The sequence below is a fragment of the Tauraco erythrolophus genome, chromosome 5, assembly GCF_009769465.1.
Source record: "Tauraco erythrolophus isolate bTauEry1 chromosome 5, bTauEry1.pri, whole genome shotgun sequence".
Taxonomy (NCBI): Eukaryota; Metazoa; Chordata; class Aves; order Musophagiformes; family Musophagidae; genus Tauraco; species Tauraco erythrolophus.
This window is the reverse complement of record NC_141469.1, coordinates 82,507,554-82,534,812: the sequence shown is the minus strand read 5'-3', so window position 1 is coordinate 82,534,812 and position 27,259 is coordinate 82,507,554. Positions and strand designations below refer to the sequence as shown.

The 27,259-nt window shown below is 43.1% G+C and overlaps 1 protein-coding gene across 1 annotated transcript in view; it reads right to left on the bottom strand.

Moving 5' to 3' along the window:
- Positions 1-1,451: 1,451 nt before the first annotated feature.
- Positions 1,452-27,259, bottom strand: part of LOC104380690 (transmembrane protease serine 11E-like) — a 44,596-nt gene continuing 18,788 nt past the window's right edge. Inside the window, exons 5-11 of the mRNA XM_086611931.1 lie at positions 22,926-22,993; positions 19,549-19,712; positions 8,908-8,946; positions 5,134-5,329; positions 4,060-4,319; positions 3,150-3,292; positions 1,452-1,613 (exon numbers count right to left, since the gene is read on the bottom strand). Coding sequence (XP_086468057.1) covers positions 1,452-1,613; positions 3,150-3,292; positions 4,060-4,319; positions 5,134-5,329; positions 8,908-8,946; positions 19,549-19,712; positions 22,926-22,993 — 1,032 coding nt within the window. The remainder of the gene's footprint in view (positions 1,614-3,149; positions 3,293-4,059; positions 4,320-5,133; positions 5,330-8,907; positions 8,947-19,548; positions 19,713-22,925; positions 22,994-27,259) is intronic.

Here is a 27,259-nt window from a genome sequence, read left to right as displayed (position 1 = left end):
CCAGGGTGTGAGTTTTCAAGAAATGCCAAGCCTCTAATTCCCAGCAATGCTGATTGTTGGAGAGCTTGCACACTAGGAAGGCTGAGGAGTGACCCAGTCCTCAGCAGAAGGGGAGGCAGGATGCTTTGGAGAAATTTGCAGCTGTAGTAGGTTCAGCTGTGGGGCTTGCAGCTTTTTTCATGCCTCGTACAGACTCTTGTGAGTCCTGCATTCACAGCCTAAGCAGTCCAGTGGCCATCCAGAGGCTGCAGGAGACAGAGCTGGAGTGACATATTGAAGGCCTGGGCTCTAGGGGACAGTAATAGTCACGACACCAGACCCCCTTCCACCAGCAATCCATGAGGTGGTGTGCACAGAGGTAGGAAAAGTGCTTAATCAGTGTACGAGGATTACGTTTGCTCTGAAGTTCTCATCGGGACTGCTCTTTAATGTGAAACTACTCTTCAGCCTCATCATTCAGGATCATATTCATTCATGGTAGAGATGAATCCACCAGCGAAGCAAGACAGTATCACCAATTGCTTTCTTTGCAGTGAGGTGGTTTCCACTGGCTGGCATGCCCTTAGAAAAGCACACTATTTCTTGAACGAAAAAAAAGTAGTTCTCAGTTTATTTGTGGTGAATACTTATTTTTCCTTTAGCACAAATTTAAATGCTGGGTTTCCTTCCAGGGAGGTTGTTCATGGAGACATACTTATTACGAACAAATTTGGGTAGAGTTCGTGCTTCTGTATCTGGAGTATATTGTGAGTTGAACAGAGCAGATCTAGAAGGCAACTGGTACGGCAACTTGAACTTCACAGAATCCACAAAAAAATTCCTGTTAAAAATCTTCTTCGAAAGAAGAACATCAAGCTTTTCTCTTTTCCCTTCCAACTTGCTGCAAGCACAGAGATCCTCCTTTTCCCTTAGCTAGGACCTACCCTCAGTCCTGGCTGATCCACTGTTGGCTGTGAAGGCCACCGAGCAGGATGAGCATCCAGGGCCTCGGCTGCAGTCTGTGCAGATGATAATCTCAAACCAGAATAATAATCCATGGTTTGCTTTGCTGGAAACATAGCTGTGACGGCATTTCCTTCACCGGAGGAAGAAGGTTCAGCTTCAGACCTCGGCCGTGGCTGAAGAAAAATTCCTTTTTTTTTTTTTTTTTTTCCTGGAAAATGTTTGTATTTATAAGGCAGGTCAATTGGTAGCTTTTGAATGTTAGTTTAGTGATGTCAGTTTGTAATTTCTGATAAGTAAGAACGTTTTGAGGCTCAAAGATGAGGCAGGCAATAAATTCACGAGGGGTTAGGATCTCTGACAGCAAAGAGAGCGCTTGCTGCGGGCAAAGGTTGCTTCAACCACAGCTCCATGGGAATATATATACCAAAAAAAATCACCTGTCAGAGTTACAGACAAGTATGAGTTACACATAGTCCGTGTAGTTAAATCCGTTTTTGATTTTGGAATTAGATGCCAGTTTTTGAGGTAATCCAGTCACGGAAATAAGTCACTCGTGTGTAAACTCCAGGTTTATTTGGTTTGGCACATTCATCTCCCCAGCTCACTATTCCCACGAGGTACCACATCAGTCTGGAGTCTGGAGTAACCAGTGGTCCCCCCGAGTCCCCCTAGAGAAAAAGGAGGGGAAAAAAGAGATTTTAGTGATCCGAAGGGAAAATATAGCTCTCTCCATAGGCAGGAGGGTGTCTCCAATCTGAGAAGAAAGCAAGCAGGATTTCAAGAGCTGCCACTTGTGCAGAATCCAGGCTGTTTCTGAAACTTGAGTCGGAAGTCTGGGGATTTTTCCTGTTTGCTATGGAACCTCCTGACCTGCCACTGGTTTTACAGTAAAAAAAAAAAAAAAGCTTATCTTCTGGTTTGTGAAACAATGCTTCCCACCTGCTTTGTCTTCCTCCTCATTCAAAGTAGGGAAACACAAATATATACAGCAATCTTAAGCCAACAGGACCTGTTTGTTTGGGGTTTTTTTTTACAGTAAATATTATCCTTTCAACAAATTCTTGTAGTTACTTGCAGCAATAACATTTCAAAAAGGATTTAATCCGGACCTTGGTTTTCTAATCAGACAGTATCTCCTCAAGATGTTAGCCACTTTCAAAGGCTGAATTCAGACACTGTTAAGAGCATGACATGGTTAATAATAGTTAAACTGGAAACCTTACAGGCTGAAAGGCAATCCTCACACAACAGACCAAAATTCTCCATCTTCCACCAAAATGCTTTACTGAAATAAAGAGCAGTGGCATCCTTCTGCTCAGGTCTCTTCAATGCTGAGCCAGACAGGAACAGAGGAATTGAGCTTCCCAGACTTACTCTGCAGGGAATTTCGTTTTAGGCATAAATCTGTAGGACTGGGATTCTGGAAAGGGTTTTGAACCAGTACTTAGGAGTACATTCCTTGTAAATAACATAAATAGAAATTACCTTTTTAACAGTTATTGTTATGAAAATATTTTTGTTTGAACACAAGCATTTCCTTGCAACATTTGCAAACCTATACCACCACACATGTATCCTTACCATTCCATTTACACCTAGCTTCCTTGTAATTCTCTTTGTTGCAGACAGTTTTCCTTCCACTGATCCAAGTCTGTCACCAAAGATCATATCATAACAGATCTGTTATGAGATGATCAAGTCCAGAATTTAATTTCAATGGGTGAAGTGCATTTTTGCTGGCAACTTAACTGCTACATTCTTAAACTTCTTCCTTCCTGACTGTACAAACATCTGGTCTTGGCTACTTAAGACATTTGATTTTTAACTCATATTTAGTTTTTCAGCATTTAGTATCTCTGTCAATGTCTTATCATATCACTTTGCAAGCAAATTGTTAGTTAGATTTCACACAGAAGAAATTATGAGGAGCAAATGGGCTTTTAGCAGCTATTCTGAGTTACAGAATAAGAATTTCATTTCATGCTACGAAACGTTTAAATTCTGAACATTATACTAATGTAGGTCTCTTAATATGGGGTTTATTTGCTAAATGATGCGTACTAAATGCTATTTCATTTTACAACTTAATACCTGTTTGAATGGAGCCTATTTAAAGGACAAATATATTGTCAGGTAAGACTTGGTCAAGCAGATACTGGAGTCAGCATTAGAAGTTTTCCTTTCTAATTTCCAGCTACAGTTACCTGACAAGCATCTACTCCTCCTTCCAAGTATCCAGCACACAACATCCTGGGTGTTATGTCCCCATCATACACTTCTTTTCTGTTGCAAGTGTTTGAGTCGATAAGTTTCACCGTTGCTTCCTGAAGAGCATTTGGAGTTGGACCTAAGGGAAAATATAGTTTGGGGATTTAGCAACAGAATTCCTTTGCAGTAGTTAAGATACAGGAATAGTATTTAATGTTCTTTTATGGAGGACCAGCTTGACTTGATTTACTGTGGAGGTTTTGTTTGTTTCTGGGGTAGGCCCTTGAAGAAAACGTACATACTCATAGTCTTACTTAGGAACCATACCATTAAGACAGAAGTAACAACTTAAGTGCCTTAAGTGTAAAACTATGTATTTCATACATGTTCCATATAATACCATGGAATACAAATTACCTAGCAGTTTGGGCAGATGATACGAAATGAAGACATCTTGGTTCCATCGCTAAATCACTCTCAGTGTGGTCTGATAAGAGTGCAAGCTTGGGTAAGTCACCATCTGCAGCTCACTCTGCACATTCACCTGAAAGCCCACAGAGTTATCTATAGCTTCTGGCTAGAGCTGGGAGAATATTTTTCAGGTGGTACATAAACACATGCATGGCTGGACTACCTGTCTTAAGAATTTACACTATGAAATGGAAAGGCTGGAAAAACAGAACAGTTGTCTTCCTGTTTTCTGCTTCAGGGGATGGTAGCTCTGCCTTTGTCCAGTCTAATTTTAGAACAAGAAATTATTATGATTAAACACACCTATGGTTCATAGACAAAGCATTAGGCTTGCTGCCACACAACATGTGGCCACAGAAAGTGGTAACAATTCCGTAGTCGATCGGAGCCACTGTTTGAGTAACATACAGGTCGCCTGGTAGACTCAGGACTCACCATCGTTGGTAAGTGCTCCCCAGCCTGTGATGACAGCGTAAATATTGTACGAAAAAGTCTGAGATGGCTCAGGCAGACAGACGCGGTGTATGCTGCTCGTGAACTCAACTCGTTTAGAGAGTTGCACGAGTGCGATGTCGTAGTCGTGTTCTGGGTAGCGGTACTTTTCATGGATAATAATAGTCTTGACGGATCGTTTCAAGCTTGGTGGCTTCAAAAGAGCTCCAAAAGTAGCAGTCCACTTCTGAGGGTGACTCATGCTGAAAAAGGTAAGAGTGCTGTAAGTATTTAGCTGTAAATACACGTGTTTGGGACTTCAAACCTGGTGAGCATCTTTACTGTAAAGCTCCTTCAAGCCAGCTCCCTACTAGATTCTTAAGGCATCCATCACTTTCCACAACACTCTGTCCCACATAATTGTGGGCTGCTGCTAGAAGAGGGCAATCCTGCGTTCCCTCCTCAACCATGGTCTCATCCTCCTCCCCTGCTCCTTGTCCCTGATCTGTGGCTGCAAGGTGTAATCAAATCAAAAAACTCTTCTGCTAGAAAACTCTTCCTATCTGTTGCTCTTTTTGGACGTTAATAATCTGTTCAACCAGCCGTTCCATCTTACGTGCCCTGCAGCTTCGCAGTTGCCATGCTTGAAATAAAACGTGCTGGGAGTGCATGGCTGAATGGAAGGGTAGGAATGTGGGAATATAACTTCTGGCAGCAGCCTGCAGCGGCAGCAGCCTAGTTGTAACACAAAGGAGCACCTTTAGAAACATTTAGTGCAACAGGAAACAAATACTCTGCCATTTCAGTCACATTAACTTTTCTGCACTTCTTTGCTCGAGATGCCAGGTGACTATTGATTTCCACTCGTACAATTCCCAGTTCTGCTCCAAAGAGTCAAGCTTTAATTTCTCATTGAAACATTCAAGTGATGGACCTGCTTAACCCTGACTTTTCTCCTCCAAGGCAGAAAATTGTTCCCTTGGAAAGAGTCAGGGGCGTGGTGCAAATCTGGAAATCCACACAACGGGATACACGAGGCACATTCTGCTGCAGATTCTCTCGAAGGTGGGAACTTACTCTCTGAAGCAGTGAGCTGCAGATACAAGCCACGTATTGCTGATGAGTGTTGCACCACAGCGATGGATGTTATTGTACTGCAAACTAGCTTGCCACGGCCAGTCCCCGGTCTCTGCAGAAGACAATCCACCGACTATCCGCAGTGATGATGATTTTGCCATTGACTTGACTGATCTATTCTGCCGTAACCCACAGACTGTCAAAAAGGAGAAGGATTGTATTAGCCATTCTTCTGTTTAGTAAATATGCCTGCCAGTGACTGTGGAAAATATATGTAAAATCACACACCATCTATGTTCTCTAACAGTATTAACATCAACAAGAAAACATACCTTCCACCAGCCCCCCAAACCAGAGATCCTCATGCACAACCCATTCTGTTAGAAGCCTGAATGAACAACTGACTGGTATGGAAAGCCATGATGGTCAACCATTCAGGCTTAGCTGTGTGAGCAGCCCAAATCAGGAATCAAAACCTTCACCACACACCCAGGATGATGCCCAAATACAGAGACTGCCAACTTTAATGTCCCAGGTAACTTGTCATTAGGGTAAAACATAAACAAGGCAAAATCTTGATCCAAGCCATGGGGTTTTACCATGCATGCACGCAGATTACATCAGCAAGATGTCACCTGGAAACAGGCAACTGCACACTGCATGAAGGGCAGTCTGCAAGTGGGTCTGGAGAGGCACTTCAGGCAAAGAGCATCGCACTAATCCAAGCCAGAGATGACAAAGGCATGCCTACCTCCAGCACGGTGTGCATCCATGACAAAAGGTATTACCCTCAAAAAGCCAGACAGAAATTAAAATATCCATGGTTTCAGCCACTAAACTCAGGATATTCAGGACCAGCTGAAGCTCCCCCATAGCTTTAGAAACTTCCTCAATGGGCAGAGCTACTTCAGCTGTCTTCTCCCATCCAAACAGCGTCAAATCCATCTTACCTGGACCAAGACCCACTAGTTTTCATCCGGGCCCGATTTCAGCTAGACATTAGGAAAGTTGACAGACAGGACTATCCCAATCCATTGAAAAAGAGACAGAGCTAAAAATTATTTACATAGTGACAACACATTCCAAACCATTGCACTGCCTGTCTCATGCAGACAGTGACCCAGAAGAGGACAAAGCAGAAATCGGTAGTACATCACTGAAGAGCTGCCAGCCCCAGGGCCCTTGAAGTCCTCAGAAGTGAAACACTGGAGCCAGGCAGAGTGTCACCTCTGCCATTTCCTGCTAGGATCTGCACAAGGTTATGTTAACAGTACTTCATAGTCAAAAGCAGCAGCAATAACACAGCAGATTGAAAGCGGTTCATAAATTTTGGGGAAAAAAAAATTTAAGAATCGTACAATATTGAGCTCGTGCTCAGCATCGAGCCTGCCCTGTTCTGAGATTTAAAACCACAGTGAAGGAAATCAGTGAAATCTAAATCTACTTGTCCAAAACTTTCTGTGTGAAAGGAAAACTGGAGAATATACCATAATTGATAAGACTGTCTGCACTAGCAGGTTTCCCTCCTGAAAGCTATTGACAATCCTCAATTACTGGTCCTAAAATTGCACAATCCCGTCAACCACTTGAGCAGTCACTGTTCAAAACACAGGGAAACACTCACAGTTCCATCAGTGCGCCAAAAAACCAGCACCTAAGACCGACTCAAAAAGTGATGCTATTTAATCTTCCATTGCTTGACAGCCTGCTCCTAAGGAACACATCAAAACTTCCCAGAGTTAAAAGAAACCCAACTTGTAAGCAAAGATGGCTTTTTATGACTCTTAAATCTCCAAACAAGCTGAATTCCTTCTCTGAAAGCTTAAAAACGTCTCTAAAACTACCTCAACTTAACCCCTACAGCACTACCTTGAGAAGACCAATCATATTTCCTTTTATTTTCATAAGGAACAATTTTGTGCTACGAGCCTTTCCAAAATCCAGAACGTTTTCATTATAATCACAGGCTGATGTAACTTCTATACATTTCCTTATGGCCCTTCCTTGCTTCCAATGCACACTAAAGAAAATGACATATTCCCCATTTCTGAGAGCACACAGAAAGCTGTTATTCCAAACTCTTCTGCATGTGCCCAGTCCTGCCCGCTTTGGGGGCACTTCTCACTTGCAGGCTGCGGTAGCGGTCTCTGCTAGGCTGCCATCCTTAAAGCAGCAATTGAACAACGTGCTGGTACGTCCTCAGGTGTCAATCTCATCACTTAATGCGTGAAGAGGAGAGCAACAGGTAGCAAGGTGAAGATGAATTGTTGCGCTACAGCATCCAAGACGAGCACAGACGGAACAGATTCTGCAGTCACTGCTCCAGGATGCGGTTCTCATACTTTACATCAGGGAGACAGAGGACAGGGTGTCTGCCCTGTGCAGGCAGGATTAGACTTGACGAAGTATTCTGTTTAAGTACATGTTTTAATCGATTTATAATAGAGATTGCTTCTGACCATAATCTGCTCAAACATAAAACGCACTCAAATCCATGATAAGGACCCTCCTGCCTTTAGCACATTATAGCACACCTGTCAGCTAGCTGCTGTGCCTGACATTAAAGCAGTCAACTAGCTCAAGCAATTAAGTTCCTTTATTTATTGGAGCTCTTCCTCACTCACTCAATGTTACTACATACACCTAGGAGTCATTGGAAATGTCGCAGCTTTCACGTAGAAACATGGCTTAGTCTCTGCGAGCCTAAATACACAATTGAGCAGACGCAGTGTAAAAGCTCCCACTGGTACCAGCAGCAACTGGATCAGGGTAGTAAATAAACCAGTGTTCTGAACACTGCAGCTCAGCCCTCACTGGCTAAGTCCTCTCCTTCCTACATGGCAGGGTTTACATTTAAGATGCACCCTCCACCTTCCACACCAGCACTGCTGGAAGCAGAAGAGTGCTGTAAGTACTTATGCAGCACGACCTGTCTCCTCTCTGCCCAACACTGGGCATTTCTGTAGAGCCCTCAGCACTTAGAATCATAGAATCACAGAATGGTTCGGGTTGGAAAGGACCTCAAAGATCATCTAGTTCCAACCCCCCTGCCATGGGCAGGGACACCCTCCACTACACCAGGTTGCCCAAAGCCTTGTCCAACCTGGCCTTGAACATTTCCAGGGATGGGGCAGCCGCAGCTTCTCTGGGCAACCTGTTCCAGTGCTTCACCACCCTCACAGTGAAAAGTTTCTTCCTTATATCCAATTTAAATCTGCCCTCTTTCAGTTTAAAGCCATTGCCCCTTGTCCTATCACTACATGCCCTTGTAAAAAGTCCCTCTCCAGCTTTCCTGTAGGCCCTTTAAGTACTGGAAGGCTGCAATAAGATCCCCCCGGAGCCTTCTCTTCTCCAGGCTGAACAGCCCCAACTCTCTCAGCCTGTCACTTGCTCTTTTCTCATCATTTGCACTTTTCTCACAGAATTGCTGACATTTTAAACAGAAGGAACATCTCACTGCAAAAAACCAAAACAAAACAAAACGACCAGGGAACTCAGCAGTGGGTGTAGACTTTTGCTAAAAGGGATTTTCACCCCATCACCACTATTTTCAAGTCAGTCTTCCTGAGTATCCCAGAAGACACTAAAGAAAAAGGCTTCCTTGTGACTGAGCAGGATTTCTAAACACGCGGCTCATCTGTGTGAAGTACAAGGTCACATTCGTTAGGCAGGAGGATAAGAAAATGCTTTTAAGGGCCAGGAAAAGTGCTTAGAGACTATTAATGCTAATTAAAACAATCAGAAATTTCCCAGGCTTAAAAAGCCCTCACTTACTGTCATTGAAGAGGGCTTCTGCTCTTTTCGCCTCCACATCTGAAACAAAGAAACAGTCAGGGTAAGGCGAGGACAGCACAGACAAGGCGTCTCATCTGCATGGTCATCCCACCTGGCAGCTCTTTGAGTACATGGCACGGCAGGAAGGCTGCTGGAGAAACCATTGTAGCTCATTTGTGGTCACACTCTCGTGCTGGCTATGGCACCCCTCTCTGCGGTGCTGCTTGCTGTTCTCCAGCCAGCCAGTATCCTCTGAGGACCAGGTATAGGGTTTCCCCTCTACTGCTGGAACCTCATGTTTCTGGAGGAGAGTACAGACAAAACAAGCCCTGTATTACTCAAGATCCACAATTTTGTCGGGGAGAAATTTTTGCAGTGGAAACCTTTGAAGTTCCTTTTTTTGTAAAAAAATCAACTGGCCACATTTTGCACTGGAGTGAGGGCCAGAGGAGATCTGGTATGTGTTCTGTGCCCTCTTCCACATCAGAAGGCACTGACCTCACTGCAGCAACGCCAGCTTACAATAGCAGCGGCTCGCTTGCCTTTGTCCTATCTTACTGAGCAACAGCATGCCTGGGACACTATTAATGCTAAAAGAGATGATAGTTAATAGCAATTTATTGCATGGCACAGCGGGTTCTAGCAATACATTCCCTCCTTTAATATGCATGTTGTGTGTTTATGGTCAACACAGTATGCTCACGTTGACAACAGCAAGCATCGGCTCAGGGTATTGGTTTATTCTCCTTCTTCCAGGATGCTATTTTTACTTGAGTTACCATTTTAGTTGCCAGCAGTCAAAACGAATTAAAAAATTAAAAATCATGCTTTCAGTACACTTTTAAATTATATAGCGATCCTTGTGCAGCATCCACAACCCCACATTTTTCAGCTGGATAGCCTTTCTCAGCAGATCCCTGTCCTCATCCGCTTACTTCATTTCTCTTTTCTCTTTGCGGCTACACAGAGTAATATCCTAGTTTTGATCCAAAACCACACCAAGCCAGGAGGAGTCTCTTTTGAATGCAAAGGGCTCTGGGTTATACCTGTCACCTGTTGTGCTCGTGTCACTTGTGTTGTGCTTGTGGGCTTGACACTCCTCCTGGTAGGCAGGGTGAATTGCATGTTTGCAATCCACCATCACTAGACGTGTACTCATTCCTTTCTTACTGCTACGTTAAGCAGAATGGGATAGAATAAGGAAACAAACAGAACTCCAGTGCACGTACAGCTTGACTGTGGAGCATGTCACAGGGCAAAGGCAGTGCTAGGGCTGCTGTGTGTGCACGCAGCCACTGCTTTATTTTTTAAGAACGGGAGATGAGTTCTAATTGGACATTTATATAGCAACACAGTCTTATTCACTGTTCACATAATAAATAAGTTTTACTGGTGGGCAAGCAACAACTTGCAAGGTCCCTTTTCCGTAAAAATGCTCACTTGTTCGTTCTCAATTCCTATGAAAGAAAGAGGAATTGTTGTTTTCAATTGGTTTCAATTCAATAATGGGTTTTGTGTGGCAAGGTTTTGGTAGCAGCAGGGCTACAGGGGTGACTTCTGTGAGAAGCTGCTAGAAGCTTCCCCTATGTCCAACAGAGCCAAGGCCGGCTGGCTCCAAGACAGACCTGCTGCTGGCCAAGGTCAAGCCCATCAGCAATGCTGGTAGCATCTCTGTGATAGCATATTGAAGAAGAAAAAAACTGCACAACAGTAATTGCAGCCAGAGAGAAGAGTGAGAATGTGTGAGAGAAACAACTCTGCAGACACCAAGGTCAGTGAAGAAGGAGGGAGAGCAGTAGGTGCTCCAGGCACCAGAGCAGAGATTCCCCTGCAGCCCCTGGTGAAGACCATGGTGAGGCAGGCTGTGCCCCAGCAGCCCATGGAGGTTAATGGTGGAGCAGAGATCTACCTGCAGCCTGTGGAGGACCCCATGCTGGAGCAGGTGGATGCCCAAAGGAGACAGTGAACCTCTGGGAATCCCATGCTGGAGCAGTCTCCTAGCAGGACCTGTGGACCCATGGAGAGAGGAGCCCAGGCTGGAGCAGGTTTGCTGGGAGGACTTGTGACCCTGTGAGGGACCCGTGCTGGGGCAGTCTGTTTCTGAAAGACTGCACCCCGTGGGAGGGACTCACAACGGAGCAGTTTGTGAAGAGCTCATGTTGGAGAAGCTTGTAGAGGACTGTCTCCTGTGGGAGGGACCTCACCCCAGAGCAGGGGAAGAGTATGAGAAGTCCTCCCCCTGAGGAGGAAGGAGCAGCAGAAACAATGTGTGATGAACTGACCACAACGCCCATTCGCCATCCCCCTGTGCTGGTGAGGGGAGGAGATAGAGAAATCAGGAGCAAAGTTAAGCACAGGAAGAAGGGAGAAGTAGGGGGAGAAGGTGTTTTTAAGATTTGGTTTTATTTCTCATTATCCTACTCTGATTTGATTGGTAATAAATTAAATTAATTTTTCCCCAAGTCTGGTCCAGTTTTCCCATGGCAGTAATTGTTGAGTGATGTCCCTGCCCTTATCTCAACCCACAAGTCTCATTATATTTTCTTTCCCATGTCCAGCTGAGGCGGTGAATGATAGAGCAGCTTTGGTGGGTATCTGGTGTCCAGCCAGGGTCAACCCACCACAGTCCTTTTTGGCACCCAACATGGGGCCTGAGGAATTTAAAATAAGGATAGTAATTGGGAGAGGTAACAGGCAAAACAGGGACCGAACAAGTTAGCAGAATAATTGTGGGGAGTTTTCGGTTACTGGAATTGTGGTGCAGGGACAAGGGGTGGATTGTGTGTAAATTCTCCACTTTCATTCGGTGTTGTGAGGATGTTCTTGTGATTTTGGTGTGGTGAATGTTTTTTTTGTTGCTGTGAGAGAAGTTTGTGAAGATTGTGTGATGAATGTGAATTTTAGTGGTAATTCTTAGATGTGTGATTCACAGAGGCGAGGGGTGGAACATACGGGTACTTCTGCATTTCAGGAATGTTGGTTGTATTCTGAGAATTTCCATGGATAATAGGATTGGTCGTTGCCAAGATCCCTCACATCCAAATGTAATAATGCCAGATTGTAAAAGATAGGCTAGCAGAGGGATTCAGCAGTGGTGTAAACATTAAGTGCTTTGAAAAATCTGGCCCTACTTATTTATTTCAGCTGTGATGAGCATTCAGTGTTTTCCTAGAAATTCATGCAACCTTCAGAACTAGCTCATCATTTGGGTCACTCTAATATTTTATAGCTGGAAACTGGTAAGAAACCAACAAATGTAATCAACAACTAAAGAGTACCTTTTGCCTTCAAGTGCAATATCGATAGTCATGTTTTTTTAGCTTCTCTCTGGGTGGAGAGGCATTTACCTCATAATGCCTAATTATAAAGCCTGCAGTCAATTATTAACACTTACATTATGTTGCAAAGCTCATCGAGAAGACAAAAGGAGCAACCAGCTTTTTCGAGCGCGGTGCCGGAAGCAATTCGGCTGGCATGTTCTCACTGCACTGAGTTTTGCTGTGAGTCACGCAGCCGTTCTGCAAGGCACCTGTCTGGATCTCTGTTTGCCTTTTCACGAGGCATCTCAAAAAAAGTACAAACCTCCCGTGGGCAAAATTTCACCCATCGCTTCCAGTTGGACCAACGTGTGTGTAATTGGAGAAACGAGCCTTCCATGCACAGGCTGCAAGTCTTAAATAGGATGTGTGCTTTGAATTTGAGCTCCCACCCACCCACTGCTGAAGGAAAAAGGCCAGTGACACCCGTCAGTAAAACCAGTGCTGTATTCACCAGGGTAGGGACAACTGCTTTGCTTAGGAGATCTGCCAGATACAATGCCCTGATCATGTATTCCACACTGGAAGCCAGAACACAAGTACCAAAGAATCCACCAATGCAATGGAGAAAGCCTCAAAGTAAAGGGAGTTTTCAAGAGGTGAAAGCAGGTCTGTCTGGCAATAGACTCAGGAACCCATCGTGGAGATCAGGACAGGTGAAATTACAGGCACAATACTCAGGACTCATAACCAAGACCCCAAACCCGGGACACAAGTATGTATTTGGAAATCTGATCTAACTGACACTGTTTTCAGATAAGCCGAGCCCACCGGAGATCCCATCAAAAGCAGGGAGCACTCTGGGTTACACGATACTGCTGAAAACCAGGTTACTTACTGGCTCGCCTCGTTAGGGGCTTGCCTTCACTCGTGACTACCTTGACATCTGTGGCCTGGTCAACAGCATAGCTGTTGGCATCATGCCAGCCAACGTGTTGCAAGCCCTGCCTTGAAGCAATCACTTGTAAGGCACGAGAGACGATTTCGCTGCCCTGCTCATTTACTAGTTGCCCTAGTTGTTTGCACTACCAAGAAAAAGCATCAATTAGTAACAATTAAAGTGCCATATCTTGTCCCAACCACATACAGCTGCAAAAATAGTTGTTTGTGCGGCATTTAGGAAAACAGCGTTCAGGCTTCCACTGTAAACAAGAACAAGTTCAACTCGAACATGCGTTGCCTACCTGTAAAATGGAGCTAGCTATTTAATTAAAGCTTGCCTAACTTAAAAGAGAAAACTACTGTTTAATTTAAAATTATAGCAATCTATGGAAACGTGGCTTAGGGACTGCATCTTTCAGAAGAGGGCTCTGTTCTCCAACTGGACAACCAATTTTGTTAATACAGTTATTTTGCATATTTACTAAACACAGTAACCTTAAAACACGAATTATTGGTCTTAATCTCCTACTAATGAGAACAGTGACTTGCAGTTACTACTTAATATTACTATGTTATCAGTAAATAACTTCTTTTCAGTCCTCAGTATATATGTTTGAGCAAACATGGAAAGAAAAGGGGAGTAAGCAAGAGCAGGAAACCATCTTTATTTTGGTAATTGCTGATATGCAATAGCCAGTTAAGGCCAGGATTTCTAAGGAAGTTCAGTGCCCAAAGCCCATGGATCTATTTGGCAACCATCTAAATGTTTGCAGGTTCATAGTTAACTACAGAGTGAACGTGACCACTTATAGCTGAGAGATTCAGAGACTCCTACAGGAAAATGCGCTTGCTTTGCCATATCTCTAAATAGTAGCAGTGTCACTTCATCATGAAATGGTTTGGGTTGGAAGGGACCTCAGAGATCATCTATTTCCAACCCCCCTGCCATGGGCAGGGACACCCTCCACTACACCACGTTGCCCAAAGCCTCATCCAACCTGGCCTTGAACACTTCCAGGGATGGGGCAGCCACAACTTCTCTGGGCAACCTGTTCCAGTGCCTCACCACCCTCAGAGTAAAAAATTTCTTCCTTACATCTACTCTAAATCTACCCTCTTTCAGAAGAATTAATCTTGTGTCCGCTGCCTCATTTCGTTTTAGCCAGAGATCAGTGTTTATATTAAAAGGAAAATAACAGGCAGAACTCTCAGTGACAGAAATGGAGCAGATGTTACACTAAAGTAGATCAAGCGAGGCAAGCAAGTGCATTGTCAGGGGATATTGTACATTTTCAGTGTGGAAAGGGCCAGACATGGCTGCAAAATTAAAGATGATAAATCTGTTTTAAAAATCTGATACAGCTTTGCCTAATTACATCATTTTTCACAGACGTTGATTCCTACAAGAAATTCGATTTTCTTTAAAGGTTTTTTTGTATGTCGTAATATAACTGCTAGCTTCAAAGGCAAACTGTGCATTCCATCCTCTATTATACCAAGTTCCTCCACTTTGCTTGTGTAAGTTTTTTTTTTCCCCACAGAGGAGGCAAGGTAGAGGTTATCTTGAATACGGTATGAAGGGAGGAGAGGATTGTAAATATTAAAAAAAAAATAAAAAGAGAAATTATGTGCTTCAGTACTAATAATGCATTCTTGGACATGCATTTTTCCTACTGTCCTTAGTCACATTTTAATAAAAACTTCCTCAAAAAGAGAGAAAATTACAAAATTCTCAGCTGCATCGGAAACAGGGGGCTCACCTGGTTGAGGGTGGTGACAGGGCAACAACAGTGCGTGCAGGCAAAGAAGGATCTTTGGCAAGTTTCAGTAGATCACCAACCTGGGCAGCTGAGAAGAATGTCACAGAGTGCATCTGTCCTGCAGTGCCAATAGAGGTGGGGATAATAGCTCTACTTTAATACTCTCTAATTACCTTAAAGACCATGAAGGCCCTGAGGTACTGGGGTGAAATGGGAATGAGAGCAGTGAGCAGCGGATTCAGTCATGTTCTCAAAACCTGTACCCAGAAGGAAAGGCAGGAGTTTCCTGAAAGATGGCAAGACATGAGCTTTGGGTTCAGCAGGAAAGTCATGCTCTTGTGTGGTCATATAGTGCACGCAACCTAAAACATCTCCTTACTAACCTTCCAATATTCCCCCTGCTCTCTCAACAAGAATTACCTCCCTAGAGTTATGCACCCTTGTAGAAGTAGCAAAACATGGCTTAGATACAGGTGATGCAATTCTCATTCCTTCAACGGGGGAGAGTAACCTGGTAGAGACAAGAGGAAGGCTTTGTACCTCTAATTGTCCCTGTCACCCAGCCCTTCTCTCCCTACTTATGTCCGCTGGACCTGTCCTCACATCCATGACTTCCCCCTCACCATCAACCACATCTTAATTCTGTCCACGAGGACAGACAGAGGTCCACACCTCACAGCATACTTAGAACAGCTGTCCTGCAGCATGAGGAGGGATCCGCATGGGGAACTATCGCTCAGTCCTGGAGCATATATCCAAGCTCACACAGTTTTTAGCAACGTTTTTCTTCCTGGCCTACATGCATGCCCTGGCTGCAATCAAGGTTCCACGACAGCAGGGGTAGCCCACATCACTGCAACCTCTGCAGGCAAGGCAGAGAAAGAGAAAAACAAGAACTGAGTGAGGAAATTAATTAAATCAACTTATCTGGGTCATCTAAGAAGTCAGGCCAGGATGATTTCCTGTTTAATTCCTTCATCACAAGCATGTCCTTGCAGAATATTAACTTTAAAATACTTTTCAGCCTCTCTAAACCTTTGCAAACACTGAAATGTACCACCTTGTGCCAAACTAATGGCATCAAAGTGGGGGAATGTCAGATCTCCACTGTATTTCCCAATGTACAGATGCATGTCCTGGTCCACTCCCCCAAGCTGCTATTGTGGCTAGTAAAGTACAAAAAAAAACCCCACTCTACATGCATTATTTGAGATGAAATATTCCTCAGTCATCCAGGTCAGACACTTATCTGCGTGTCTCCCAAAGAAGTCTCAATACAGAATTTGTCTCCTAGGTTCTGTACTTTGTATTTGTAAAGAGCTTTAGCAAGCCCCAGATGCCAGATAAATAGAGATAATAACAGCTGACTAGTTGATCAAAACCAATTCATGACTCATTGTTCATGGTCAAAACCCTTGGCTGTGCAACAGGTGGGAATACTTCCTACTCCCTTTAAACAGTGCCAGTGATCTTGCAACCAGTTTCTTTCTGACGTCAGAACATTCCCAAAAATACATTTTGGGAAACTTCCAACCTACCTGACAAAGGGAAATAGTCTGGCAAGCTGCTCTACACTTTGCTCAATAGGGATCCAAGCTGTGAGGTGACCCTACTCCTAACCAAGAAACCCTGGGGAAAAAAAAATTCAGCCATGTAAGAGCTCTCTTTGGTGCCAGAACTATACAGAGGACAAACTGCAACACCTTCTTTCAGTGCCAGTGGAAGAGCAAGTCCTAATGCGGGTGTTTCCAAGCCACACAGCTTTGATATCTCATTTTGCTGGCCCTTGCACTGCTGTTCAGAGGAGATACGGCTTAGTTTGACTGATTGTTCACTGAAAAATATTTAGGCTTCCAGTGGGGTTTGTATACAAGTGCAGAGACCTCTATCACCTCCCATTTTTTATCAAAGCTATAGTGGACATCTGGAGATACTGCTGTCCTGGAGCAGGGGACTATGAAGTCTAGCTAAATAAGAAAGCGAGGACTTCAGTAATAACACATCTGGAAACACCCCAATACAAAAGAATTTTTGCAGCCCTATGTAAAAAACATCTGTTGTTGAGTGATGATACAAACCAGAGACAATATTGGTTTGTTTTTCTTTAAGTTTTGCACATTTGCTGTTTTTTCACATCTGTACGATCAAGCTTCTCTCTTTTTGAAAAAAAAAAAACCAAACCCTGAACTAATAAAATATTGTCAGTTTAGATTTTATCCCCTCTTTATTCTCAGTCCTTAGGAATGAAGACGCAAAGCAAGTTCTACCCCTGGGCTGGCAGACTGCTTAGTTCTGTACTGCTGCCCTGAACTGCAGCTGAAGATCCCAAGTGTTGCAGGAGTTTGTTGGAGCTGATCTCCAAAGCAAATACTTTTGAGAGAAATGCAAGTTGAGACATGGTGTTGAACAACAAGATGATTAGATCTTGGGAGGAAGATTTAAGGAGGTTCTGCTTATCAGACCCTCCTAGCTGCGATGCAAATAAGTGCCTGACCTGGATTTGTTCAACTAGTTAGCTATGCTTAGCTAAACTAAGCTATAGATTATGGCCCCCACATTAGAATCTTTTGATAAGGTGATTACAATGAACAGGTTAATGATTTTTTACAAGCCATTATGAAAACGTTCTGAGATTGTCTTAACATAAACAAGGATTCCGGTTGGCAAAACCATCAAAGCTACAAGGAGGCAAAATTTAGGAAGGCGCTGCAGAGCACGGGAAAAAAATCTAGGGCTTCTTAACTTTCCTAGGTTTAAGTAATAATGTTGGACAGGTTTCAGGAGGGGAGAGAGAAACGGGAAATGCAAAACCTAGATCTCTCTCTGGACTTCCAGGATCTGTTGAAAATTGTCACTTCTCCCAAGTGTGAGGAAGAAGACAAGCTTTATGAATTGCGACCTGCACCTCCTCTAAAAGCACAGGAGCACTCTGTTCTATACTTTTTGCTTGAGTCAACCTGGTTTTCTTAAACAGCAGCACCAACAGGAGCTTGCCTGAGCCTCACAGCACTGCTGACATCCTGTTAGAAAAGAAAGATCCAAATGGAACCTTTTATTGTCATCTCCTAGAAATGGCCAGGTATTGTTTATGTTCCTTTGTGTCACGTGTAACGGTTGCACAATGCCAGACCTGTAGTGAGGAGCAGACCTAGGCAGTCAGTGTTTTATGGTTAGGCTGGGAGAGCCAAGAAAAGCAACACAAAGATTATCATACAACTTTATCAAAGTAACACAGAGATGCCATCTTTTACTGAGACCCAATGTTTAACGAAAACATTGTGATTCAATTATATCGGCTAATTTTTTTTAACTAGCAACTAGTGCATTGCTGTAACAGCCCTGGTGCAGTTCAAGGTCAACTAAACAGAGTTTTAAGTCACTTCCCACATTTGCCAGACCAAAAAAAAGCAGCTAATCAGATAACTCAATGAGAAGATCACAGTCCTTTTCTAACAAGCATTTTTGTACTCCTTACGATTTTATCCTTTATGTAAGGCATCAAATTAAACTGCAACTTCAAAATTCACTAAATCATGACCTGTGTTTTTAAAAAAAAAAAAAAACCACACACACAAAACCAAAAAAAAAACCCCACCTTTGAATCTTTCTAGTTGATGCCCACACACTTTCTAATTGGGAGAAATTACATGTGCACTTTGCTGAACAGGAGCTACTGGCATATAAACACCAGTGCAGAGAAATGGTGATTCTTTGCCCAAAGGGATGTCACCTGTCATCTTGAGCTGTTCCAATCCATTTCTGAGTGGCAGGAAGTCTGGATCCATCCAGCCTGGAATCTGGCCCAGGCTTCTTGTTCTCTCAACTCAGCTATGTGGCCTCTGCAGATCTCTGCTAGTTTAAGTAGTCTAGTGTGGAAAAGCAAGCAGCAAGTACCCACCCATGTGCACCTTTGTGCTAGGAGTAAGTGGAAGGTCTGCAAAACCAAATGGAGTGAGTATCTGCTCCTTCTTTTCAACTAGCAACCCATTCTTGAAAGGTCTGACACCCAGAAAAAATGCTGACTATACAGAATTGAAGTCAAGTCAGAGACAAGAGTCTAAGCCTGCACAAAAATCCTCTAACAGATCAGAAGTGCAGAAGGGGAGGGAAACCCACCTTTCAGTGTCTGTTTGGTAATTCACTAAATCAAAAAGATGGTGCTGTTGATTTTCACAGCCTGAAGATGTGGGTCTGCTTTGCAAAGAAGGGGCTAGATCCCCAGCTGAGAAGTCACATAGATTATAACCATTTTCCCTTTCTTTTCCTTGGAGAATTTGCGAGGATTTTGATCCTTCCACCACGTTATCTTTTCAGTGCCTTGGTTGTTTCCCTGCTATCCAAACATAGTTTCTGCACTTTCAGGCTCCTCAGAAAAGCAAAGACCTAGGGAGCGTGTTTGTGTTGCTGTGTTCTGAAGCACTGTGGCGAGGAGCAAAAGGTTGGTACTGCAGTTTGGGGGGAGGCTAAGGCTGTATTGCAACTGCTTCTGTTCATCCATGTTTAAGACATATTTAAAAGACTTAGGTGGGGTTTACACATCGCCACTGATTTTTGTTCTAACTTAACAAGCGGGAAAGACCGTCATTCAGAGTCAGTAACAGCCATCATGAGAAGGGAAAAATCAAGTCCCATCAATCATAAAAGGGCAAGAGCTACCTTTAAGAGAGATGTTATATACTTACTTGAGATGGTAGAAGATCTGACATCTATTCGCAGAGGCCCTGTGTATTTTTTCAGGCCCCTCCGTAAGATCCTTTCAACTCTTTCTCGCAACGCTTCTCTAGAATCCGTGGAGGAGAACCAGAATGTGAGCAAAGCCTCTGCCATCACACCATCAGCATCTGGGCTACAAACCAATGAAACAATCGGGTTATCCTTCAGCCCATTTCTGCATTTCTTAGTTTTTATCTTAGCTCCTCTAGCAATGGCAACGTAACAGAGAGGATTAGATAAATTTTTGAACATTTTGTATATTTTTGAGAGAAGGAGTTGCCAAAAGAAATCCAAGCAAATGCTGAATGGTTTAACGCGTCTTAGGCTAGAAGAAGGCATGATGCTTTCTGCGAAAAAATGGCCAGACCAATGTTATAATGGAGTCTAAAAAGCAGTCACTGACTACATGCTTGGGACAGAAGAGCAGGAGAGAATGAACTGATTTGATACCTTCAGAAACAGCAGGTAGATGATTAATGGTATCTAGACAGACCTTTCCAGGGCCCTGTGCATACACAGAATAAAGTTTTCCAATCATCATCAAACAGGTACTTGAGCAAAGAGGAGAAACCACACAACCCAATTCCACCACTACAACTTCTCAGGAGAGCGTGACTCATAACCTCACTTTATGCAACAATAAAAGAAACTCGGCAGCATATCCACAACCTACTCAATCACAGTCCAAGAGATGGACCACAAAAGGGGCCTTTAACATCTCGCTGACAAGTACAAGTGGCACTCACACTGGGACACACAATCCCACAATTTTGACGTAAGATCAGAGGAAAAAAAGGGAAGAAAAGTCTTTGAACAGACTGAATTCAGTGGTATTTATTTTTCCTTAAACAACAGATTTGCAAGGGACTGGATGCTAGACTACAAACACCAATGTATCTAATCTGGCGTAGTAAATCTTGCTCTGTGCTTGCAGATGGCTTATCCTTGCTCATTACACAGGGAAGATAAGAGTGTGCACTGAGAACCTTCTCTCCTGTGCCTCCTCCTACCTGGGCCAAGAAGCAATGACACAACCCACAACAGGTGGAATCACAGTGAATTCATACAGGAGGCAAGCTAAAAGCAGGCTGCTCTGTCTTAAGCATCGTTCAGATAGGAAAGGAAAAGAGAAGGTCTTCCAGTTACAACTCACTATTTCACAAAATTCTAATTGTATGTAGGAAAAAATAAGAAAATTAAAAATAGAAGGCAAGTAGCTCATACAGAAGTCATGCAATCAGGTTATGATCTTCAAAAGGAACATACACCCAAATGAACAGACATTCCTGCAGTCGCCAGAGAAGGGCAAATAAAAAGTCATGTGTTATGAGGACACCAAGGTACGCTGAGTTTTGTAGCTGAGCAGACACGTTCCTTGCCTCAGGGATCTCATAATAGAGACTGAGTAGCTCTATGTGAACTTTCCAACAGGCTGTTTTTTCCCTTTGTGCCAACTTCAGCGTGATTGCCACTCCGTTTATTTTCCAGATGTTATCTGATCCAACTGAGGGTGTTGCTCTGCATTTCTGAGGTGTTCCCTCACCTCTCCCCCAACTCCTCTTCCTGTGCTGTGCCACACTAGAATTACCGTATCAACTCTTGCAAGCACACCACACCTCTCGAAACCCTCAGGTAGGTACAGCCCGCCTTGAATCACTCACTCTATAGCAAAGATCCAGAGCCAAAGACACCCAGTCAACATTTGTCTTGTCTTTCTCAGCGAGCAGTGGGCATGATTACTAAGGCACTGTTTATTCTGAGCCAAAAAATAGGCACAGCACTTTCCAAGCAAATTCACAACAATGACCCTGCTTAAAAGAGCTTTGCAGTCTGAGCACTTAAAGAGGCGTAAAGCTCGTCTAGTTGAAAAAGCAAACAAGCTTTGGCACATGCAAGTCTTGCATCCAACATAGCAAACACCTCAGTCTTTCCTTGGGAACAAGAAGTAATAAAAAGTATTACTTCTCCCTACAGATTGTCCACTCAGATCCTTAAAACACCTTGTCTACACTTAAAACACGAGTCAGTATCGAAAAATATTCCCAAAGCTACATTCAAATAATGACTTCCGTGATTTGCCTAACTGGGAATGAAGCTAAGGTAGAGCAGGAGGCAAGATGTCATGATTCTATGTCACAAACCATAGAAGAATAAGGAGAAATACATTCACAAGAATAAGATCTTGAGGCTGCTATAATTTGTCTTGCAGCTTTAGAGCGTGATTATTAAGACATTCAAGGCTTCCTTGCGAAGCAATGGGCACTGTCACTCAGGAACAAGACGTTAGTATTACAATTAGACAGTTCTATAAAAATGTCATTTTCAGCACTCAACAGTGGTCAAAAAAAAAATCAAATCAAACATTAGGTATTATTGGCAAATGAACAGAGAATAAAAGAGAAAAAGAAAAACATTGCTCAATGATAATCCCAACCACAGGTCTGACCCCGTCATCTCAAAAAGCAGGGACAGCATACCTGAAAGAGACGCAGAGCAGGGTGACAAGGAACAGTTCCTGCAAAGCATGTCTGAGCAGGCTGGGACTTTCAACTGAAAAAAAGAGTGGAGCTTGTGGGGTACAGGAAAGAAAAAGGATATGATGGGAGCATCCGATACCACTAATTGCATGGAGAGGAGGGACAGACATCAACTTTTCATCACCTCTTCCAGCACAAGAACTAGGGGCCATGGAATGATCCAAAGAAGGCGGCTCTTCACAAGTAACTCCTTACTGAAGGACTGAGGTGCACGAATTTCCAGAGTCCAGGGGAGACTGGACAAGTCCTGGGAAAATAACTTCACCAGGGTCTGCTAAACAAACCACAACCACTTCAGGAAATCTCAAGTGCTAAATAGCTGGAGGTAGGGAACACAGCAAGAAGTAGTTATCAGACATGTCTGTTGTGCTGCTGCTGCTCCCTAGGCACCTACTTATGCCTGTTCGTAGAGATGCAACAGTGACAGGTGGGACCTTCTGAACCAGCACAGCCATACTTGGGTTGTACTTGACAAGCCCAGTGCAGTAGCAATACTAGAAGTAAAATGACATCTGCATTGTAGCGAAGGAAATAAATTTGGAAATGCTTTTTATTTTTAGACAGCTGAAGTTATATCTGCTTCATTAGCTGAAGCTTGCTCAAGAGCTGAACGCAAACTTGTACTGGATTTGGACTGACTGAAGTTGATCTTCTGCATCGAGATCCAAAGGAGGGCATGGCTGAGAATCAGATGATGCTCTGGTCTCACAGAAAATACACTACTGAGTCAGGTCAAATGGCTCTCTAGCTGGCCTTGGTGTACATTTCATTTTACCTCAGCTGCGTGCATTCAGTATAATCTCACATACCTCACTCTGATTAAGCGTGAACGGATGTATTTTTTCCTTAAAATGGAATTGTAAAATGTCTTGTCGATCTGTTGAAAAAAGAAAAATATAAGATAACAACAAAAAAGGAGGGAAACAGACATATTGCTGGAAGGAGCATTCAGTTACAAACTTAGTTTACAGAGCCAAGAAATGTAAACCAGTCCAGCCTCTGGATAACGTTTGCCACAGACTTTTCCTAACTGTTTCCCATTTGGCCTAAGGCACATCATAAAAAGTTAATTCGTTTTTCTAAATAACCTATGACTACATCAGTGTGCCACCACAGTGCTGCCTCGTCCAATCCCAGGCATAATGAGGGATATTTATAAACATCCTTGAAACACACTGCTGCAATCTCTCAAAGAGAGAATCTCTGAGATTCTTTGAGAATCACTGCTGCAACCTCTCAAAGGGGCTGGAGCACCTCTGCTATGGAGACAGGCTGAGAAAGTTGGGGCTGTTCAGCCTGGAGAAGAGAAGGCTCCGGGGTGATCTTATTGCAGCCTGCCAGTACCTAAAGGGGGCCTACAGGAAAGCTGGAGAGGGACTTTTTCCAAGGGCGTGTAGTGACAGGACAAGGGGCAATGGCTTTAAACTGAAAGAGGGCAGATTTAGATTGGATATAAGGAAGAAATTTTTCACTCTGAGAGTGGTGAGGCACTGGAACAGGTTGCCCAGAGAAGTTGTAGATGCCCCATCCCTGGAAATGTTTAAGGCCAGGTTGGATGAGGCTTTGGGCAACCTGGTGTAGTGGAGGGTGTCCCTGCCCATGGCAGGGGGGTTGGAACTAGATGATCTTTGAGGTCCCTTCCAACCCGAACCATTCTGTGATTCTATGATTCCTAAAGATGGCCTACAGAAAAGATACAGCACGCTGTGCTCTGCATTGCCCTGAGCCTCTCTTGTAGGGGTCCTTTGAGATACAGCACTTATCCTTGGTCCTATAGAAATTTATAGCAAAACTACCAGTGATCTCAAATTATCACCTCCAAACACCCTTGTGATTTGCCACATGCTAGGGGAATTATCAAGCAATTCTCATGAGAAACCTAGGACCCATAAGGAATCCATCCCCAAATGACATCTTTGCTGCTGCCTGCTTAATCACGTCCTGCTTTAGGCTGAATGTTGCCTCAAGGTTGCGAGATCAGTCTGAGACAGCGTGGTGTGATATAACTTGGCATGAAATTCTGCCAGGAATGGCTCAGGATGGCTGAAGTGTTGAGAAATAGCAAAGCCACCAGCGAGTTATGCAGTTCCTCCTACCAGCAAGACCCAGTAAATTGAACATATCCTGTAAACATCAAATGCATTACAGAAAAAATACATAGAAAAGCTTTATAAAATCATGCAAGTTGTCTTTTTTTTTTTTGTAATTTTTAGCCCATTAAGGCTGCCTGATTGAGCCAAGTCTCCAGATTTTCTGTCTTCCGAAGGAAAGAAAAGAATAATGGTTCTCAAACTTCTGGTATGTTGAAATCTTTCAGATACAGGAACAAGCATGCAAGCATGAAATCTGGGGGTGATTCCTCCCAAAGAACACAAAGCCTCTCTTTCCAGCCTTGGCTCTCATAAGATGAAGCCCCATCATATCAAGTGATATTGAAGCAGAATAATTTCAAGATGAAAATTGCACATTTTATTATTTTAAGGTGATTTTAAGCATACATTAGTAAGGAAAAAAAGAAAAGTGCTTAATGGTCATGCATTGAGCTGATCTTTTATCTTGCTGTTATTAGCAGTTATCTGGAATTACTTAGGCATTTGGAACAGGCAAAATTCTATGGAAAAAAAAAAATCAACTGCAACAAGCTACTGTATTTGTGTAGAATGTGCTTTATTCTGTCACTTTACAGATTGCCAGCTGCTATCACTGCATTTTATGAGGCATACAGTTAAAAAACAAGAATAAAGTGGTTTGTTTCCTATAACTCTTTAGTCTGTTCCACCACCATCCCTCCTTGGTTATTGGAAGTATTTGCCATCAGACAAAAAGGGGGGGGGGAGTATTGTTTTGTGCTTTTTTTTTTTTTATGATAACATTTGCTCATCGTTTCTGTCACAGTGTTAACTGCTTCACTGATGATTGTGTAAGCAGAAGCATGTAGTTAAGTGGCACATGATGGCATCTGCTATCTTTGGCTGCACTGCCTTTGAGAACTTTTGAGATCTTTGGAGCAGAGACTTCTTTGCAGAGTGCTTTGCAAACAAAAGAGCCTTGAGCTGGGCTGAGGAACGCCCGAAGCTTCTATATTGCTGAAGAGTAAAGTGAAAGCAGGCTAACTTTAAGTTTGGGACTGAAGAGGGCAAGAATTCACAACCCTTGCAAGGGAGAGTGAAGTCAATATGACATTCTTGAATCCTTTCTCTCCTGGCAATTGTGTTTTCAAGCTATCTGTACTGTCTTATCTCAGAGACTGCGGGTGGTTTTGCTACACTTTCTACCTGTATTTCTGCAGCAGATACAGGGATCCTTACTTCTGTCATCCATTCTCTCGTGTGTCTTTGCTACAGCCTGAGCAGCTCACATGATTGTGGGTTTTGTACTACCAACAGACTTATCTTTCTCCTTTTCTCCTCACCCTGGACCACTTTCTAGATGTTCCATACAGTCTGATCAGAAACACCACGTGCTACAGCAAAGACAAAGATTTCCAGTGGCATCTGACAAAACACAATTACACACAGTGCTTTTTATGAAAAGAATCTAAGGAGTTGAAGTGCAACTGAGCTATCAGCAACAAACATTGTTTTCAGAAAATTCAATACAAAAGGGATGTCAGCAATTTTTACGGAGAGAACAGTGAACATATGATTTAAAATAATACTAAAATTACTGGATTTGTGTTACTTCCATTCTCTTTCACCATTCCATATCTGAATGAGAAAGTAGCCACTTTTCCTGTTACATACTTTCCCCTCTTTAAGAGTTGCCTTAGTACTACATCACCAATAGATAAAAAAACAATTGGAGAGTGGTTTTGTTTCCAGTGATCCTTGCAGGGCCTTTAACACCTTTAAACACGACCTGACTTTCGCAATCTGCTGTATCTTATCAGGAAAGACATGTTAGCCAAAGCTTTGCACTGCCCCTGTCTCTCACCTGCCGATGAATTCATTTGACAGCTATTAATCTGTCCCAAATCTCCTCTTTCTTTCAACCAGGATTTTGGTAACCTGAATTATTGACAGTAATCTTTATATTCCTACAGAGTTTATGTAAGAGGAAAAGATGTAGCAAGATGCCTTCAGATAAAAACTTTCAAAGGTGAATGTTCTGTCTCATGTTTTTACTGTCTGTCTTCCAGTAAAGCCTTTCACACCCATATAAAACAGTAAACATTTCTCTCCAGCCTGCTTATAGCTTTATTTTCAGGTTGAGTCACAGCCCTGGCAGCAAAAGCAACTAGAACTTTGTCTGGTAACGAGGTGGGACCCGGTCCTGCTCGGGAGAAGTATCTACACTCATTTTAAGCATTTTGCTTTGATTATGGCCACTCAAAAGTGACCATGCCATGATCAAATCCCTTAAATTCATCACTGATTAAATGCATCTCACTTGTTTTCCTGGCCTTTGTCTAGCAACTGCTCAATGGTGCCAGCTGCTGCTGCAGGCAAGGTCTACAAGCATTCTTAACCAAGTCCTTTCAAGTGAGCAGCATTTTCCTGACAGCCTTTATTTTAACATTCATCCAAACAAGATTTTCTTTAAGTCAATGTTTGCTGGCTAGGTTAGTTTAATGCCATCTGGTATTTCCTCTATTTAATTTCATATCTTCTATTTTATTTACTTTTTATTTATTTTATATATATATATTTATTATTATTTTTAAAAAATTTCTCTCCATGCAGTATAATATTCTAATACAAACTGGAATTCACTCCTGAACACTGGTCTATCAATGCCAGTAGTGGCTAGTGCCAAAGACCCAATAAGAGGGCAAAACATTCCCACCTGTGCAAACTCAGCCACAGAGGAAATTCTTCTTTGTTCCTTGCAGCCCGAAGTTGCTGTACACCTTGATGAATAACACTTGTTTTTCCTATCCTGTCTTGAATAACTCCGCATCTCATCATTATCCTCTTTTCCTCGTGTTGCACCATGGCCAACCCTCTGAGGCCTGTGAGCGACCTGCTAAAATGTTCATGATTTCAGAGTCACCCAATACGCCCTGCCTCCCTGGGACCCAAAAAACCCCCAAGAGGTCACACACGACAGAGATCCCATCCCTCCAGTGTAGGACGGGGCTGGCATGAGCTGGGCTTGCCCAGATGCGTAGCTGGGTCTGGAACTGACCCAGCAATGTTGGCTG